This window comes from Denticeps clupeoides, chromosome 4 (assembly GCF_900700375.1).
Source record: "Denticeps clupeoides chromosome 4, fDenClu1.1, whole genome shotgun sequence".
In the NCBI taxonomy this organism is placed as follows: domain Eukaryota; kingdom Metazoa; phylum Chordata; class Actinopteri; order Clupeiformes; family Denticipitidae; genus Denticeps; species Denticeps clupeoides.
Genome location: NC_041710.1, coordinates 33,913,309 through 33,931,323, shown reverse-complemented (window position 1 = coordinate 33,931,323; position 18,015 = coordinate 33,913,309). Strand labels below are relative to the sequence as shown.

Genomic DNA, 18,015 nt, shown 5'->3' with positions numbered 1-18,015 from the left:
GACAGAATCGCTATGTCCAACCAGTGGCCAATGGACAGTTGGGCTCTTTATCTTGTACCCCTGTTGTCAGGGAAAGCCTGAGCCACTTATGGTGCCATGGACATATTAGATGCTCTGTATTATGTAAAGGTAAAACAACTCATTCTGACAAAATATGAGATTGATTCAGAGGCCTATCGTCAGAGATTCAATTCCTTGTCTGTCCCTGATGGAGAAACAGCTAAAGAGATGCAATCAAGGCTCAACGACCTTTACCAAAAGTGGATGCATCCAGAAGAAAGGACTAAAGAGTAGATTGGGGACTCGAGTTTCTACGAATGCTGAATATGTAAGTGTGGAGTGAAAGAACATCCAAGCAAGCAGCGGAGGGACAATCGACAATCCCAAGAGACCCATGGTGAGACTGATAGGAAGCCTTTGGGTAAGTCTGTGGGTAGTGGGCATGTGTTCAGCTTCCAAGTAAAACCTAGCCTGATCCCAAAGCTAGAATCATTTGTCATAATTGTGGTCAGTCCGGACACATTAAACCCCTATGCCCATTAGTCCCTTCTAGTGATATTAGACTATGCACCCCATGTAACAGCTCCTCTCAACCCAACCCCAGCTCTCAGGATGCTTTAGTCCCTGTTAGGATAAGGGGGAAAGTGTAGCAGGCTCTGGTAGACTCAGGAAGCAGTCATACTTTTGTCCACAGGGCCTCTTTTGGAGCCAGTGGGGTGGTGGGTACTGGTAAAGTAAGGGTGCGGTGTATTCATGGGGATGACGGTGAACATCAGACTACAGACATACAAGTGCAAATAGAGGGTCAGATATACTTGTTATCTGTGGGTGTAATGGATGCCTGTCCTTACCCGGTCATTTTATGTCAGGATATCCCAGTTTTAGCAGAGCTATTGCAGCGGCACCAACCCCCAGCTCAAGCCCTTGTAGTGATCAGGGCACAGGCCAGGGCAAACCTGCGTTCTGCAGAAGTCCCTCAAGACTCCCTCAAGGCGAGGAAACCTAGGTCAGTTAAGTGGCGGAAAAAGGTTTTAGGAACTCCACTGCAGGTGCAGTCGCCGCAACCACCCCTAGATGACAGCGTAATGGATTATGCTGATTTTGAGCAGTTCTTACACTCTTTGTTTTGACAAAGTAGGTGGAGCTGCCGAGGTAGCTAGAGCAGATATGTGTGGTATGGAGAGTTTTTTGTTGAGGAAAGTTCAAGTGAGCGCAAAAGGAGAGTTAGTGGTCCCAGAGACCCTTCGCTCTAAAGTATTGCACCTGGCTCAAAGTGTTCCCTGGTTCAGTCACCAAGGGCAGCAGAAGACCCTAGATAGGCTTGTTCAACGTTTTTACTGGCCAGGCGTGTACTGGGAGGTAATAGCTAACTGTAAGTCTTGCCCCAACTTACTGCTCATTCCCATAGAGGCACCAAAGCATGAATCTCCCTATCATTGATGTCCCCTTCACAAAGATTGCCATGGATGTGGTAGGGTGGTAGTAGCCTAGTGGTTAACACACTCGCCTATGAACCAGAAGACCCAGGTTCAAATCCCACTTACTACCATTGTGTCCCTGAGCAAGACACTTAACCCTAAGTTGCTCCAGGGGGAGACTGTCCCTGTAACCACTGATTGTAAGTCGCTCTGGATAAGGGCGTCTGATAAATGCTGTAAATGTAAATGTAAATGGATGTGCTGGGCCCTCTAGAGAAGAGTATGGCTGTCCACAGGGAGATAAGCTAGAGGAACTGAGCAGCCTGGCCCATGAAAATCTTGCACAGGCCCAGTCTAGTCAAAAGGCCTGGTATGATTGGAATGCCCAGAGCCTCACATTTAACCCTGGGCAGAAGGTACTGCTTCTCATTCCTTCCTCAGATATTAGCCAGTTGGCTAAGAGACAAGGCCATTTTGAGGTGTTGGGCAGGAGGGGCCCAATGACCTATGAGATTGCCATGCCCGATCGTTGCATGTCAAAGCATGTGTTTCATGTCAACCTGCTTAGGGAGTGGATAGCCACACCAGAATCCGACAGGGTTCTGCTGTGGGCCCATACAGTGGTGGAGGAGGAGGAGCTTAAAGAGCAGTATTTTCCCACTGCAGGAGGTGGGGCCTCCTTCCCTTCAGTGGAGCATCTCTCTGAACGCTGTCAGGCAGAGCTGCAGCAGATTGTTCCTGAGGGTCTGTTTTGTGAGGGACCTGGATGGACAATACTGATCCAACATGACATCCAATTGACTGCCCCAGGTCCTCTTTTAGAGTCCCTGCAAAGCAAGAGGTCCAGTCAATGTTAGAGATGGGTGTGATTGTTCCTTCGCACAGTCAGCCCAGTAGTGATCGTCCCAAAGAAGGACAGGGGACTGCGATTCTGTGTGGACTTTTCAAAACTTAGTGGTATATCTGCCTTCGACCCCTATCCTATGCCGTGGATAGCTAATTGAGTGGTTGGGTATAGCTGCTTATCTCAGCATGTTGGACCTGTGTAAAGGGTACTGGCAGGTACCCCTGACACCAGAGGCACAGAAGCTGACTGCTTTTCGGGCTCCATCTGGATTGTTTCATTTTACCACTATGCTCTTTGGATTACATACCTTTCAGTGCCTAATAGACCAGAGGACTATATTGCTGCTTACAGTGACTTAAATTTACATATACAGCATTTGGCAGACGCCCTTATCCAGAGCGACTTACAACGTGCTTTCAAGTTACCATCGATGAAGAGATCAATTCCGGTTCACTAGGACCCCCAACTATGAATACAATCTTTTTATTCACTCTGTTGTAGATTCTGTACACAAGTTCGACAACATCATTGCAGAAACTACACTGGATAAGAGACCTAAAGGTGGCTGCTAAAATTAATGGTGTCTGGGTTTTAAGCACTTGTGTATGTGCAGTGTTTGTGGATTTTCTTGTGTATTGTGTTGTTCTGATGGTTGTGTCATGGATTGGGTGGGTGCACACACTCTGCTACATTTATGCCCAATGCACAAACATATTCTGGAGCACACAGTGGTGGGTAAACACGCTACATTCATGTACAAACACAAGAACTGGCACATGGTGGAGGGTGAAATATATAGAGGGGTGTTATCCTTATTAGTAATTATCATTTTTAAGAGGGGTATGGTATGTGCTGCAATCCAGCTGTAGTAGGTATGGTTTAAATAATTGGAATGATCAGAAATACTTTATATGTCTGAAGGAATCTACATTTACATTGATTTGTTTATGTTCATGTGAAAAGCACCGGCCATGCAAACCTGAGGTAAGGGATGTTCCAATTAAGGGTGGGGGCTTTATGACCTTTTTAAGGAGGATACACCTTGCAGGTGGAGGACTGTTGGAGCTCTATTGAAAGGGTCCATGTTGCTGCTTACAGACGTGTGCTTGGTGGCTGAAATAGCCTGTATCTGAGTTTTTTGTTGGTTATTTCTGTTTTTTGTACCAAAACACGTTTTATGGATTTATGCCATGGATTTCTTTTTCTCCAATGGCTGTGACCACCCGTAGAGTTTCAACCTCCAAGACCATCGACACCCTCCCATCTCTACAATATGAAACAAGATTTATTTGTTTAATATATTTAAAAAGCAAAATCATTACAATAGTATTTTTACACTTTTGTCATGAGGGAAGATTAGAAGTAAAGAAAATAAAAATCAGACCAAAAACTAGTAGTTGTAATGTGGTTTACCTAATAACAGAAAAAAAACTGATCACTTATGTTTCTCTCATGCATCTCTCTTGCTTTGTATTTATGGCACGATATGCTTGATTTTATTCTCAGTGAATACAGACTGCACATCTTCTTGTCACCTCTCTCTTTCAGTAAGGGATCTTGCTTCTCAGCTTTGTATCTCTAGTGTTTGGGATAAGTGTGTTATATCTATACCTAATTCTAAATAACAAAAGTACATTTCTAGATTAATAAATAAATAGCTTTAGAGGGTGTAGAGAGTGTGAGATGTTGTGCTACATGGTCATGGCAAGATTCCTGTATGTGAAAGTCTGATTATGTCTATGACTAGGAATTTTGGCAAAACATCTGAAGAGTTTATTTGGTTGTGGTCCCATCCATTTTTCTCCTGGAACACAGAAGTTAGCATTAGCTCAGATAATTCAGGGAACAAAATCCTACATACATTCTTTCATATTATTAATATTTTACATCATTACACTTATGTTATAAGCAGCAGATACAAGTGTAATATTCTACTGAACACTACTGTTGATTAAATTGTGGGATTACAGTAATGAGGATGTCTGCAATAATATAGGAAATATAGGAAAATGTAGAAATATAGGACAATGTAGAATTGTATGTTCAGAGAATTATGAAAACCTCAGTTGTTATTATTGAATCTTTCATGGACAAGATTAATAACAATATATGGACATTATATACTAACCAATACAATGGGCCATCAGCTCAAATCTGTCGGATCCAAAAAAAATCTCCGGCCTTCCATTCACATGACACACTATCAAAGGGAAACCAAATGCCTAGAAGACAGATGATAATAATAAATAATAAGGTACATTATAGTAAAGGCCACAGGGTTGAACATGCCTGTACAGCTTGAATAATGGCGGAAGCAGAACAGGGCAGGGGAAAAGGACGCATTTGCTCAACTTCAAAAAGCATGGTATTTACTAGAAACTAAAGCGCATTATACAGAACAGGGTACAAAACATACAAACACGGACTCAACACAATGAGGCTGTATTGTGTCTCCCCTCATATTCTTGTTAACCAATAATCCCATTCAGAAAAACTGTGAGAATATAACATTATTGAGAATATACAATATTTGCTAACCCCATATTGTACAGCTTCCTCTGTTGTAGCCTTCAGTTTGTCTTTGACTGACTGGGAAGTTGCCAGCTTAACCAGCTCCTCCACTTCACTGCCTGGGAGTCCCAGTTTTAAGCCAGCCTAAGGTGGAAATTGATCAGTGTGAAAAACAGGGTTGAATTCTTTAACATAACCCACTCTTTAACATATGTTCCTGTAACTACTGATTGTCAGTCGCTCTGGATAAGAGCGTCTGATAAATGCCGTAAATGTAACAGGAAAGATTGGTGTTTGATACAGCAGCTGGGCTTAAAATAGATCTGCGGTTCATTTTATTCTTTTCTTACAGAAAGGGAAGTGAAAGAGGAACTTATTAAGTGCAAGATAGGGCCTGAAAGGTCAAACTAACATATTCAGTTTACTCCTGCGTGGCTGTTTGTAGATTTAAATTTCAAGGCTAAATTTTTGCCCCAAGGTACCTCTTTGGACATTGTACCTCTGAGAGAGATGCAAGCTGTGAAATGTCTTGATCTCGACTCCAGATTCTCATCCACAGTTCTCTGGATATTTGTTCCAGCCGACAGTCCCCGCCCAGCTCTCTCTCTGCTACTGCTGTCAGAAAGCGCATTGCTACCAGTGAACCTAAACAACACAAAGAGGTAAAGAGGGCGGTGAGGTATACAGACTGATAAACATACCGGACAAATGATATGGAGATAAAGATCCTCGGGAATCACCTTTCTCAATCACATTACAGGGGTCCGCTGGAGAGGCCATAGGAACATCAAAATATGCAGACAGCCTTGCAAGGTCTGTCCTCATGTACAAATACTTACTGGGAACATTATCAGGGCTTCTGTTGCCTGGAAAATGTTTACATTTTTTGGTCTATAATAAGCATTTCAAGAAAAGCAGCATTGCACATAATATTTGATAAGCAGGCTTGCACATAACAGTAAGAATAATCAAATACAGGTTTGAAATTTATGTGTAATATATCTGTGCAATATAGTCATTTGTTTGTGCATACTTTGTATATACATTTTCCATATCAACATTAGAATGTAAAAAAATATCAGCATAAATGGATTTTAAATGTATATTTCCGCAGATGCATTATACATTGTAAGTATTCCTGTATTTTTAAAAAAAGCAACTGTATACTTAGCAACTTAAATACTGTAACATTTTGCATATCAGTGTTCCATCCTGACCCTGTTCAGGTCACCAGTCTGTAATTTCCCATGGCAGTGAGTACAAAAATGGCACAAACATACAGTATTAGTGATTAAAGGTGCATAAATATAGACTACATGAAATATAACTAAATTAAAATAATGTCCCACACCTGATCCTTTATAGACTCCACCCAAAAATGCTGGTCGTAGCTTGAGATTGATGTTCCACACATCTGTGTAACGACGGAGCACCTGGTGGACACAGTCTTATTAAGTGAAGTGAAAGTGAAAATTGAAAGTGAAGTGATTGTCATACACAGCAGCACAGCACACGGTGCACACAAAGAAATGTGTCGAATGCTTTTAAGCCAGGGAGCAGTGTGTGGGGATGGTGTACCTCAGTGGCACCTTGGCAGCTCGGGATTTGAACCTGCAACCTTCTGATTAAAGGGACGCTGCCTTAACCGCTAGGCCACCACTGCCCCTTATGCTTGTACATAATGTTAGTTAAAGTAATAAAAATAATCAGTCACAAGGCCCTTACCTCAAAACCCAGCCATGAGTAAGGAGACACCACATCATAAAATAATTCAACAAGTTTTCTTGAACCTCTGGACATCTAAAAAGGGCAACACAGACATATATGCTTTAGAATCAAGCTATCATCCTAAACTAATTACTAGAACTTAACTAAAAGATCAGATATGATTTATAGCATTTAATTCTGTAAATGTCATAATCCGGTCCGGAGTTCGTCTTGTGTACTGTTCCCTGATCGTGTTCACCTGTGCATAATTATAGAATTGTATAAATTCTGTTCCTGTGTGTTCGCCCGTCAGGTTATTGCGTGGTGATGTTCCCCTGTCTCGTCTACTATGCATTAAACCCCTGCCCTGTGACGTTGTGTGCATGTGTCCTCCTTCCTTGCCATGTCCAGCCCATCGTGACAGAATGACCTGACCATACATGGACGCAGCCGATCAATGCCCTGCTGAGATCCAAGGAGCCGTGGTTCGTCGGGATGACACCGCCAGACCCCTTGTCCCTGGCCAGAGTTGGCTTCATGTTCCGCACGGTCCCGACGTGCCCAATGGGTTTTCCAGACGGTCTAGGATGCCTGCCCCATAGACCCCTGTCTGGTGGTGTTCCAAGATTCTGGCGTGACAGACTCTCAGCGGCCTACAAAAGCTACTGTGGGGTCGAGAGGATCTATCATGCTGTCCATGTCCGCCGGTGCAGGACAGCCGCCACTCGTCCTTATGGTCTCCACCCCCCCACCCCCCCTTTCATGGACCGTTTTGTGTGGCACTCCCTTAGGTTGTGCCTTTGAGGGGGGGGTACTGTCATGATTCAGTCCAGCAGGGGTGACTCCGGGTCCGGTGTTCGGACCGGAGTTTCATGTTAGTCTTGTGTAATGTTGCCTGATCGTGTTCACCTGTGCATAATTATAGAATTGTATAAAGCTATCCTGTTCGTGTCTGTTCGCCGATCAGGTCATTGTATGGTGATGTTCCCTTGTTGTGTGCATTATGTATTAAACCCCTGTCCTGTGACGTCGTGCATATGCGTCCTCCTTCCACGCCATGTCCATCGTGACAGTAAAGTAAAATAGTCATGTGTTAATTTAGGGAATATCTTCCTATTACAGAAACCATTCTGTAACCAATGTCTACTAGTCTATGTTCCTAATCTCTCTGTAAAACCTGTAAGTTTAGTTCTGTGCTTCGGGAGGTAGACCTGTTTTGATTCATTCACTAGGTCTCACTCTCAACTGAACATGCACCAAAGAATCATTGTCTACTTGTCAAATGCTCCATGACTTCTATCTGCACTCCCCTAAACACACACCATATTAGTTAAGATGATGACCACATATATCAAATATTGATGATATCAGGCCTTCCTTTGAAGCATAATTTTGGCAAAAAAAATGCTGTCCAGAATCAATGCTTTTCTTAACAGGTTAAGATTAACAAAATTGTATTAAGAAAACAACCTGAAGTTTATATGTGTTCATTTCTAAAATCATGCTATTTAGCTGTCTGTCTGAGTAAGGAATGCTTTTGTGTATTTAATGGTAGTACAGAAGCAAAGGGATCCATTGCACAGTGACAAACATGGGTACAGACAGAAAGTGGATTAGTGGACCCAAGAGAGTTAAATAATTATCAGATCATAGTGGATATCATGATGACTGGCTGAATTTGTTGCTTTCTCATTTGCAACATCAGATCATTCGATTTAACAAAGGCCAGTCATATACTTCTTCAGTCCCTTGAGTTCTCAAAACAAGACTAATGTAATTCATGTGACTCTAAGGTCTGTTTGACATATTCAAGTGATCAACCTTCCCAAATTCTCCCACACCTCCACAATGTTCCAATCCATCCTCCCTGCCTTCCTGCCTGCATCATATTCAAAATGCTGTTGCTTGTCTATAAAACCAAAAAAACAATGCTCTCCTACATCAAAACACTCACACAAAACACTGGCTCAGATCCTCCTACCATCGCTCAACCTGCAAGGTCTCATCAAGGTGGAATGAACGTCTCCACATGTCACTGAGTGTCTTGCCTGGCTGTTTTATTTCTACACAATTAAAATTGTATGACAGTTGTGACTGTACCCTCTACCATAACCTTATCTTAGACAAGGGTTTTTTTTGTATGCAATGCAGTTTTTATCCTACACAGTCATATTGAACTGACTTTTTGTCAATATTGTATTATGGCTCTACACAAAAAGTGTCTCACTTTAATGATTTGATTGTAAATGAAGCACAGATCCAGTTCTGGTGAAGATGTCCACAACACTTCTCAGGAAGAAGGGAAATAAGTTACATGGAAGAGACAACAGTTCCTGATATTTTACAGACCACAGTAAACAAATAAAGTTTTAATGTTCTCTGAGACTGAATGTGATGAGGAATATTCTTAAATATACAGCTATTTTGAGTAAAGCATTTCTCTATCAGTTTAGTCATAGTAATCATTCCCTGGAAACAAAACTTTAACTTCAGTGTGATGAAATGTGCAGACACAGTTTGTTGACACTGAAGGGAAAATATTAGAACATCACTTCCTGTTGGCCAAATGTACACATCCAAATGTGACCAAATGCGGTCAATGCTGTGTTTTTTATTTTTATTTGTACAGTTGTGACATGGGCAAGAGTTACACTCCCTATTACTACTCTGCTGGAACTTCTCTCATACAGCTCTTCACCCCACCCTGCTGCGTTTTAACATTACATGGAGTTTATCTTAAATAAAGTAACTAAGGACCGAAAAGGGGAACATGAATTTCCTCATTCTTCTTCAATCAGAAAGTTCAAATGAAAAATATTTTTAGGTTCAAATAATCAAATAATTTAGTTTATGCAAGTTTACAAATGTAGCACACAGACCAATAAAATAATAAAGTATTATGTAATAATAATAACTTTGAAGTTTGTTATTTTATCTTTTTCAATTTCACTTTATATTATTAACTATATAATCATTGTACAATATTTTACAGGTTAAGTTAGGTAGGTTATTATTAAAATGTGTATGGAGAACAGAAATAAATGTTAAAACTAGAAGGTCTGTCTTCTGAAAGATGAAGAGAAATCATAGTAGCCACCTACTTTGCCCTTGCGTTAGTCCCAACCCTGATGAGCGTCTGGTCTGAAGTGGAATATTGCTGTAATTTATAGTTCCAGACTGAGTCATGGTGGTTGCAGTGCCACCACAACAGGCGTTTCATTTTGCATGTAATCAGCAGGGGCTGTTCAGCATGATGAGTGGCAGATTGGTCAGTGTATTCTTCTGTAGCTTACATGACTGTCATACGGAAGTTCTGGAATGTAGGCAGAGTTCAGATTACTAGACATTTTCGATTTGCAAAACTAGATAGTCAGGATTCTCTCAAATCATAAATGAACAGAACAAACTTAGAATAAGTTAGGATTTGGACATTAAAAGTGGAAACTTCCTGTTTCAGAGAGCTGGGCTGTGGTGACAGTCTGGGCCTAGTCACTGATCACCTTCAGCTGCAGACAGGTGACATCACCACATACTTCTGTATAAAGGGTGTGTGTGTGTGTGTGAAAGGAAGAATTTGTTGTGCTGTGTACACTGTAGTACAGTTTCTGTCACTCTTTTCTGACCTTTTATTCAACACTGCATTTACTCAAGCTTTATGTAAACAATAGACCATTAACTTCACTTAAAGCTTGTACAGTTTCTTATTGACATTCCATTCCAGTGAGTTCTCACATAGCATACAAAACACAAGCTACAATTTTTTTACTCATTGAATATAGACAAAAACATATATGGAAGTATCTCAAAGTATGAGAACAGATCAGTAAGAGAAGTGTAAAGTTTCTGAGATTTCATTGCATGTTTTTTCTCTGTTCTGCTTTGTTCTGTAAGAGGAAATTCTTTATAATACATACAGAAAAGTCCCACAATCAAGTCATATGATTCATTTACAAGTCATTAAGCTCCACAGAGCTTAGATAATCATGTTTGTTCTGACTGATGAGAGAAATTATCTCCTCATGAGGAAGTCCAGGGTAAATTCACCTGATTCACTTGTAATGTGAGGTGCTTGAACTTCATAACATTGTTTGTTTGTAAGTTTGTGAACTTTATATTTTTGTAGATAGCACAGCTATAGTCAATTCAGAGTCGCCAATCCACCTAGGATGGCGGGTGGAAATTATGTGAACCACACAGAAAGTCTGAGCTGGGATTTAACCTTTTAACTCACGAACTGACCCCTTTTTAAGTGTTTTTTAAATGTTTAGTAATTTAGTAATTACATGGGTTTCATGAAATGTTTCACAAAGACACAACTTCGCAGTTACTTTGGAGATTAAGTTAAGGACACTTAACTTTGTGTATTTGTGTGTTATGGACACTTGATCTCAAAACAAATCAGCTGCAGACGTACAGAAACTGGGCGATTCAGGCTTAACAGGCTATGTATGCCTGGACGTCAATAATATTTTGATAGGAGATCAGTTTGGAATGTTTTTAATTCTAATTCAAGACCTATTTCTCCTTCTAAACCCAACATGGGTTTAACAAGGTACGCTTCATCATAGTTTCCTCACCTTGTTGTTCATCGGAAATCCTCACAATCAACTGTTCCCATGTCTGTAACGCTGCATTTCATTTATCCAGAGCGACTTACAATCAGAAGTTTCAGGGACAGTGCCCCCCTGGAGCAACTTAAGGTTAAGTGTCTTGCTCAGGGACACAATGGTAGTAAGTGGGATTTGAACCTGGGTCTTCTGGTTCATAGGTGAGTGTGTTACCCACTAGGCTACTACCATGCATTTCCCTCCCACAGATGCTAGAGCTACACTATATTCATGACTTCTCTGTCATCTTCTTCTGGTCCTGGCGGGTTGGCTTGAGGAGAAAAAGATGAGAGGAAAGCTGAACTATGGCCACCAGTACTGTCAGACTTTTTTTAAATGTAGAAATGCCGCAATGTGCAAGTTTACATATCTTAGACACGGAGTAAAGGGAACCAAGGTTGATGCAAAGGTTTAAGGCAAAGACAATGGAAATTCATTGAAAAAAACTACATAAAGGACAATCTGTGACAGACTGAATTTCTACTGACAGTCTGTTAAAAACATATGGAAAATACATTCAGCGGGTGTGTCATAAAACATTCATTGGGTTTCATGGGTTTAATAGTTACTATGGAAGATTTTCTTGCCTCAATAGATTAGAACAGGGGTGGGCAAACATTTTAAATTCAGGGCCACATTAACTTTTAAAATTTGGGCCGGACCAGAACCAGATGCAAACATATCAAACTTAAACATTAAAAAGGCGTTACATTTACATTCACTTTTAGTGGGAACTGTGTTGCTTATCAGCCTTCGCTTAGGAAAGGGGCTTGCTAAACTAAAAAAGAAAAGGAAATGAAACGGGTTGGTTGTAAATAGTTGAACATTGCATGTTGAGATGTGTGTTATGTGGGGGGGTTAAACACAGTATGCGGTGGGCAGTGTAGTGCCAGAGAGCAGCCAGGATCTCGTTTGTCAGTAAGTAAAAATGGTCATGTTGTACTGTTTACCAGCTTCTATGAATAGTACAAAGCTCTTATTCCATCCAGAATGAGCTCCAAGCGAAAGCTCGCCACATTATTCAAATGTGTGCATCTCTTTTACAGCTCTTTTGTTTATACATTTATTAACATCACGGTCAAAATCCCCCCCCGCCCCGCCCTGCCCCGCCCCGCCCTGCCCTGCCCTGCCCTGCCCTGCCCTCCTCACCATTTTTGCATCTTTCTCTCTGGACAAAAAGCATCACGTGACCGCTCATTTACCGCTCATTTCGGGCAAAGTGCTTCAGCTCCCTCTGCGCCTAATGCGCCACCTGGTGGAATGTCGGGCATTACAGGAAATTTTAAAATGAACGCAGTCATAATTGTGACTTTGTTTCACCAATTCTGTACAAGTCTCCGGTGGCTGGATTTAAAAGGCAATGAGATGTGGCCCATGGACCGTATTTTGTCCTACCCTGAGTTAGAAAAACCAAACCCAATATACTTCTGGTTATTTGGCATGTTCTCATGACAATTAAGAATTAAGTTTTTGTTATAAATGGATGTAAAGTGGATGACGCCATCATTCTCCTTCTACGTGGTTCTCTCTCTCACCTGGAGACTGCTAAGACACTTAACCCTAAGTTGTTCCAGGGGGGGGGACTGTCCCTGTAACTACTGATTGTAAGTTGCTCTGGATAAATCCACCTCGAGATCCACCTCGCCAACCGACCACAGTATGTGAGAACTCAGGGCTGTGTGTCAAACATGGTGGTCTGCAGTATGTGGTCCCCACAGGGAATTGTTCTGGCACCTATTACGTCCCTGGACATATGCTCCCACGTGTTCTGTGTGGCTGGCTGTGTTTTTGGGTCCTGTCTCTTTTAGGTCCTCTCCACACCCTTGTTACGTTTCTTAGACCCCTAGACGTAGGAACATGACAGCGGCGCTCCTCTTCACCATCTTTTATACTCTGATGACTGCAATGGTCGAACTCATCATGAATGGGGGCAAAAAGGAGAACAGAGAACTGACTGGGACATTGTAGACTGGTGCCAGCAGAACTACTTCCAGGTCATCATTGTAAAAATCAAGGATCTGGTGGTAGACATCAATTATCATCTACTGCAACTACTGAACATCCAGGGTATGGACATTAAGAGCTACAGGTACCATGGTGTTCGTCTGAACAATAAAAGGGTGGTAGTAGCCTAGTGGGTAACACACTCACCTATGAAACACAAGACCAAGGTTCAAATCCTGCTTACTACCATTCTGTCCCTGAGCAAGACACTTAACCCTAAGTTGCTCCAGGGGTACTGTCCCTGTAACTACTGATTGTAAGTCGCTCTGGATAAGGGCGTCTGATAAATGTTGTAAATGTAAATGTAATTGTGTCTGGACTTACAATTCAGACAACTCTCTACAGGAAAGGGCAGAGCAGGCTATACTTTCTGCAGAAACTCATGTCTTTTGGAGTGAAGGGTCCTCTCTTCAAGACCTTTTATGACTGAGTCACTTTTGGTCTGCTGGGGACAGAAAGAGACTGAACAGTCTGATCCGGAGGGTCAGATCTGTTCTAGTATGACCTCTGGACCCAGTGGAAGTGGTGAGTGACAGGAGAATGGTAGCCATGCTGACATCCCTGTTGGACTCTGTAAATATGTACACATCTCTCACCTCAAGGCTGTGGCACCCACGATGTGGGACGGAGAGATTCAGGTCTTTCCTTCCAACCGATGTCAGACTCTACAACAGCTGATCACACATACATGGACTAATACACTGCACACATCCAGTACACCATTTGAAATATATGTACAGTACAGGATAACGGTTTGGACCCACCTTCTCATTCAATGTGTTTTCTTTATTTTCATGATCCTTTACATTGGTAGATTTTCACTGAAGGTATCAGAACTATGAATGAATACATATGGAGTTATTTACTTAACAAAAAAAGGTGAAATAACTGTAAACATGTTTTATATTCTAGTTTCTTCAAAATAGACAACCTTTGCTCTGATTACTTCTTTGCACACTCTTGGCATTCTCTCAATGAGCTTCAAGAGGTTGTCACCTGAAATGGTTTTCCAACAGTCTTTCTAAACACCCAGAGGTGTTTAACACTTGTTGGCACCTTTGCCTTCACTGTGTGGTCCAGCTCACCCGAACCCATCTCGATTGGTTTCAGGTCCGGTGACTGTGGAGACCAGGTCATCTGCCGCAGCACTCCATCACACTCCTTCTTGGTTAAATAGCCCTTAAACAGCCTGGAGGTGTGTTTGGGGTCATTCATTGTCCTGTTGAAAAATAAATGATTGTCCAACTAAACGCAAACCGGATGGGATGGCATGTTGCTGCAGGATGCTGTGGTAGCCATGCTGGTTCAGTGTGCCTATAATTTTGAATAAATCCCCAACAGTGTCACAAGCAAAACACCATCACACTTCCTCCTCCATGCTTCACAGTGGGAACCAGGAATGTGGAATCCATCCGTTCAAGTTTTCTGGGTCTCACAAAGACACGGCGGTTGGAAACAAAGATCTCAAATTTGGACTCATCAGATCAAAGCACAGATTTCCACGGGTCTAATGTCCATTCCTTGTGTTTCTTGGCCCAAACAAATCTTTTCTGCTTGTTGCCTCTCATTAGCAGTGGTTTCCTAGCAGATGGGTCTGCTGCTATAACTCTATGTGGCATTTATCTGGTCTCTGATCTGAGCTGCTGATAACTTGCGATTTCTGAGGCTGGTGACTCGGATGAACTTGTCTTCAGAAGCAGAGGTTACTCTTGGTCTTCCTTTTCTGGGTCGGTCCTCATGTGTGCCAGTTTCGTTGTAGCGCTTGATGGTTTTTACGACTCCACTTGGGGACACAATTAAAGATTTTGCAATTTTCCAGACTGACTGACCACTCGTGATGGCCACTTGATTTTCTTTAGTTCTCTGATTGGTTCTTGACATAATATGAATTTTAACAGTTGTCCAATAGGGCTGTCAGACATGTAGTAACCTGACCTCTGCACAACACAACTGATGGGCCCAACTCCATTGAAAAAGCAAAAAATTCCACTAATTCACACTGATAAGGCACACCTGTGAAGTGAAAACCTCTTGAAGCTCATCGAGCTTGATAAGTGCATTACTCCACATGTGTTCATTCAAAGTTTTGATGACTTCAGTCAGAATCTACCAATAAGATAAGATAACATAAGATCAACCTTTATTAGTCCCACAAGTGGGAAATTGCATGTGGGAAAGTGGATAGAAGCAGAATGTAATAGCAGCAAAAAACAGAGGTAATAGCAGCACATAAAAAAATATGTATCTGTTTATAATTTACAATTTAAACAATTTAACAGAATGTACCAAAGTGTGTGTGTTTGTCTGTGTATGTGTGGTCTGACAGCGGTTGGAAGAAAAGACCTTCCCACATCGTGGGTGCAGTAGCCTGCCACTGAAGGAGCTGCTCAGTGCTGTCAGAGTTTCCTGCATGGGGTGGGAGATGTTGTCCAACAGGGATGACAGCTTAGCCACCATTCTCCTGTCACTCACCACCTGCACTGTGTCCAGAGGGCATCCTAGAACAGAGCTGGCCTTCCGGATCAGCCTGTTCAGCCTCTTCTTGTCCCCAGCAGACCACACCGTGAAAGATGGCTGATGCCACTACAGAGTCATAAAAAGTCTTTAGGAGTGGCCCCTGTACTCCAAAAGACCTGAGCCTCCGCAGCAGGTACAGCCTGCTCTGCCCTTTTTTATAAGGTGCATTAGTGTTATGAGTCCAGTCCAGTTTATTGTTCAGGTGAACACCAAGGTGAACACTTGTAGCTCTCCACAGCCTCAATGGCCATACCCTGGATGTCCAGTGGTTGCAGTGGAGGATGTTTGTGCCTGCGGAAGTCTACCATCAGCTCTTTGGTTTTTCCAGTGTTGACCTGGTAGTTCTGCTGACACCAGTCCATAAAAATCCCTTGTCAGTTCTATGTACTCCCTGTCGTCCCCATCAGTGATGAGGCCGACTACTGCAGAGTCATCAGAGAACTTCTGCAGGAAGCAGTTGGTGGAGTTGTGTGAGAAGTCTGCAGTGTACATTGTGAAGAGGAACGTCACCAGAACCGTTCCCTGCGGGGCCTCCGTACTACAGACAACCATGTCAGACACACAGCCTTGAGTTCTCACATACTCTGGTCGGTTAGTGAGGTAGTCCAGGATCCATGTGGCTAGGTGGTCAGCAGTGTGAAGTGTAGAGGAGGTGTGAATAGAGATGGGGCTGGGGGGTGTAGAGGAGGTGTGAATAGAGGTGGGGGTGTCTGCAGCAGGTGTTAAGGGCTGCATCAGAGAGGACAGTTTTGGGGGGAGTCAGTGGCAGATGAATAAAACCTGTTGAAAAAGTGATTCAGCTCATTTGCCCACCTCACATCCCCCACCGGCAGAGAGTTATTTTCTTTGTGGCCTGAGATGGTTCTGAGGCCCTTCCAGACTCCGCAGACATTGTTCTGCTGGATCTGGTTTTCCATCCTCTGCCTGTAGCTGTTCTTTTCATCCCTGATTAGTCTTTTTAATTCCCTCTGCACCCTCTTCAGCTCCTCGTTGTCTCCTGACTTCCCTCCTCTTCTGCTTGAGGACGGCCTTGATTTCTGTAGTAATCCAGGGTTTGTTGTTTGGGTAGCACCGTACAGTCTTGGTGGGTACGGTGTTATCCACACCGAAGTTTATGTATTCTGTAATGCATGTCACAAGGCTGTCGATGTCCTCCCCATGGTCGTCACACAGCACATCCCACACAGTCGACTCAAAACAGTCCTTTAGAGCCTCCTCGGTCTCCTCAGACCCTCTCTGTACTGTGTGGGTGACTGCTGGCTCCCTGCGCACTAAGGGCTCATACACTGTGACAAAGTGCACCAGGTTGTGATCAGATCTTCCCAGGGGAGGGAGAGGTGATGAACTGTATGCCTCTTTTGTGTTGGCATACAGTAAGTCCAATGTTTTTTATCGCTGGTGGTGCATGTCACATACTGGGTGAAGGTGGGCAATGTGGAGTCCAGTGTGGAGTCCAATGTAAATGGTCATGAAAGTAAACAGAGAAGGTGTGTCCAAACGTTTGGACTGTATATATAGCCACTCTGTAAATATGTACACTTCTATGTGTACAGTCTTCTACAAACTTCTAAAGTTTAGCAGTTGGGACCATGGAGGTGCAGGCATTTGTGTAGCTGGAGAAAAGCAGTGGGGAAAGGACACATCCCTGAAGAGACAAAGAGTTTGTCAGTCAGAAGTTATCTCCCCCAGTCTTCTACAGTTGGTGACCTCTTACAGGCATCTCCACAATAATGCAGGGTCATTTGCTCATCCATATGCTTTCTGCCTGTAGACAGTTATCAGACTGTCCCAAAGGTCCTGTGTGTTATTATCCCAGGGGCGAGATAATATTACTTTACTTTACTTTACTTTATTTGGCAGACGCTTTTATCCAAAGCGACTTACAATAGGAAGACACCAGCAATTCTCGTTCGATTTCTATAGAATATCAAGTATACAAACTAAGAGCCCTGATAAGGCTTAGACTTGTCATTGAAGAACATGCTCGGAGAGTGTTGGGTGCTAGACTAAGAAAAATTATAATGTATTTATACATTTTGTATTTGTTTGTTAAATGTGTATGCATGTGTATGTGTTAAATTTGTCTGTAATATTTTTGGAATAAGAGGGTTTTCACCTTCTTCTTAAAAGTGGTGATAGTCTCGGCTAGTCGTGTGGAGGAGGGCAGGTTGTTCCACCAGCCAGGGACAACAACGGAGAACAGACATGATTGGAATCGGAGACCCCGTGAAGAAGGAATTTTTAGTCTCCTTTCGTTTGCCGATCTTAAACACATTTTCTTACTAGGAATTTATTCTTTTTCTCAAATACTTAAAATGTTTGTACATTAAAAACCCCTGCAAATTCCAACATTCTACATGTGCCTATACACCACAGTGCCACTGTGTGGCCTTGTAAGGCAAAG

At 42.4% G+C, this 18,015-nt stretch overlaps 1 protein-coding gene across 2 annotated transcripts; it reads right to left on the bottom strand.

The window, feature by feature from the left end:
- Nucleotides 1-3,544: 3,544 nt before the first annotated feature.
- On the bottom strand, nucleotides 3,545-9,696 carry LOC114788591 (glutathione S-transferase kappa 1-like). 2 transcript variants are annotated; one of them, XM_028977287.1, is made up of 8 exons: nucleotides 9,585-9,696; nucleotides 6,502-6,576; nucleotides 6,128-6,209; nucleotides 5,517-5,642; nucleotides 5,276-5,421; nucleotides 4,804-4,920; nucleotides 4,394-4,487; nucleotides 3,545-4,069 (listed from the first exon to the last, which is right to left on the bottom strand). In XM_028977287.1, the coding sequence occupies exons 2-8, from the start codon at nucleotides 6,574-6,576 to the stop codon at nucleotides 3,957-3,959; spliced, it is 753 nt and encodes a 250-aa protein (XP_028833120.1). In that variant the 5' UTR covers nucleotides 9,585-9,696; the 3' UTR covers nucleotides 3,545-3,956. The 2 variants fall into 2 exon arrangements, with proteins under 2 accessions (XP_028833120.1, XP_028833122.1); XM_028977289.1 differs by having other exon boundaries at nucleotides 5,276-5,409; nucleotides 5,616-5,642.
- Between the last annotated feature and the right edge of the window lie 8,319 nt (nucleotides 9,697-18,015).

Bases quoted from the DNA above. Each gene is read 5' to 3' on its own strand.
- LOC114788591 (XM_028977287.1), bottom strand. From the start codon at position 6,576: ATGTCCAGAGGTTCAAGAAAACTTGTTGAATTATTTTATGATGTGGTG. The intron at 5,643-6,127 runs GTGTGGGACATT...AACATTTTCCAG, and splicing joins TGGAGTCTATAAAGGATCAG to GCAACAGAAGCCCTGATAAT. The intron at 4,921-5,275 runs GTACAATGTCCA...TTTCCACCTTAG, and splicing joins AGCTTGCATCTCTCTCAGAG to GCTGGCTTAAAACTGGGACT.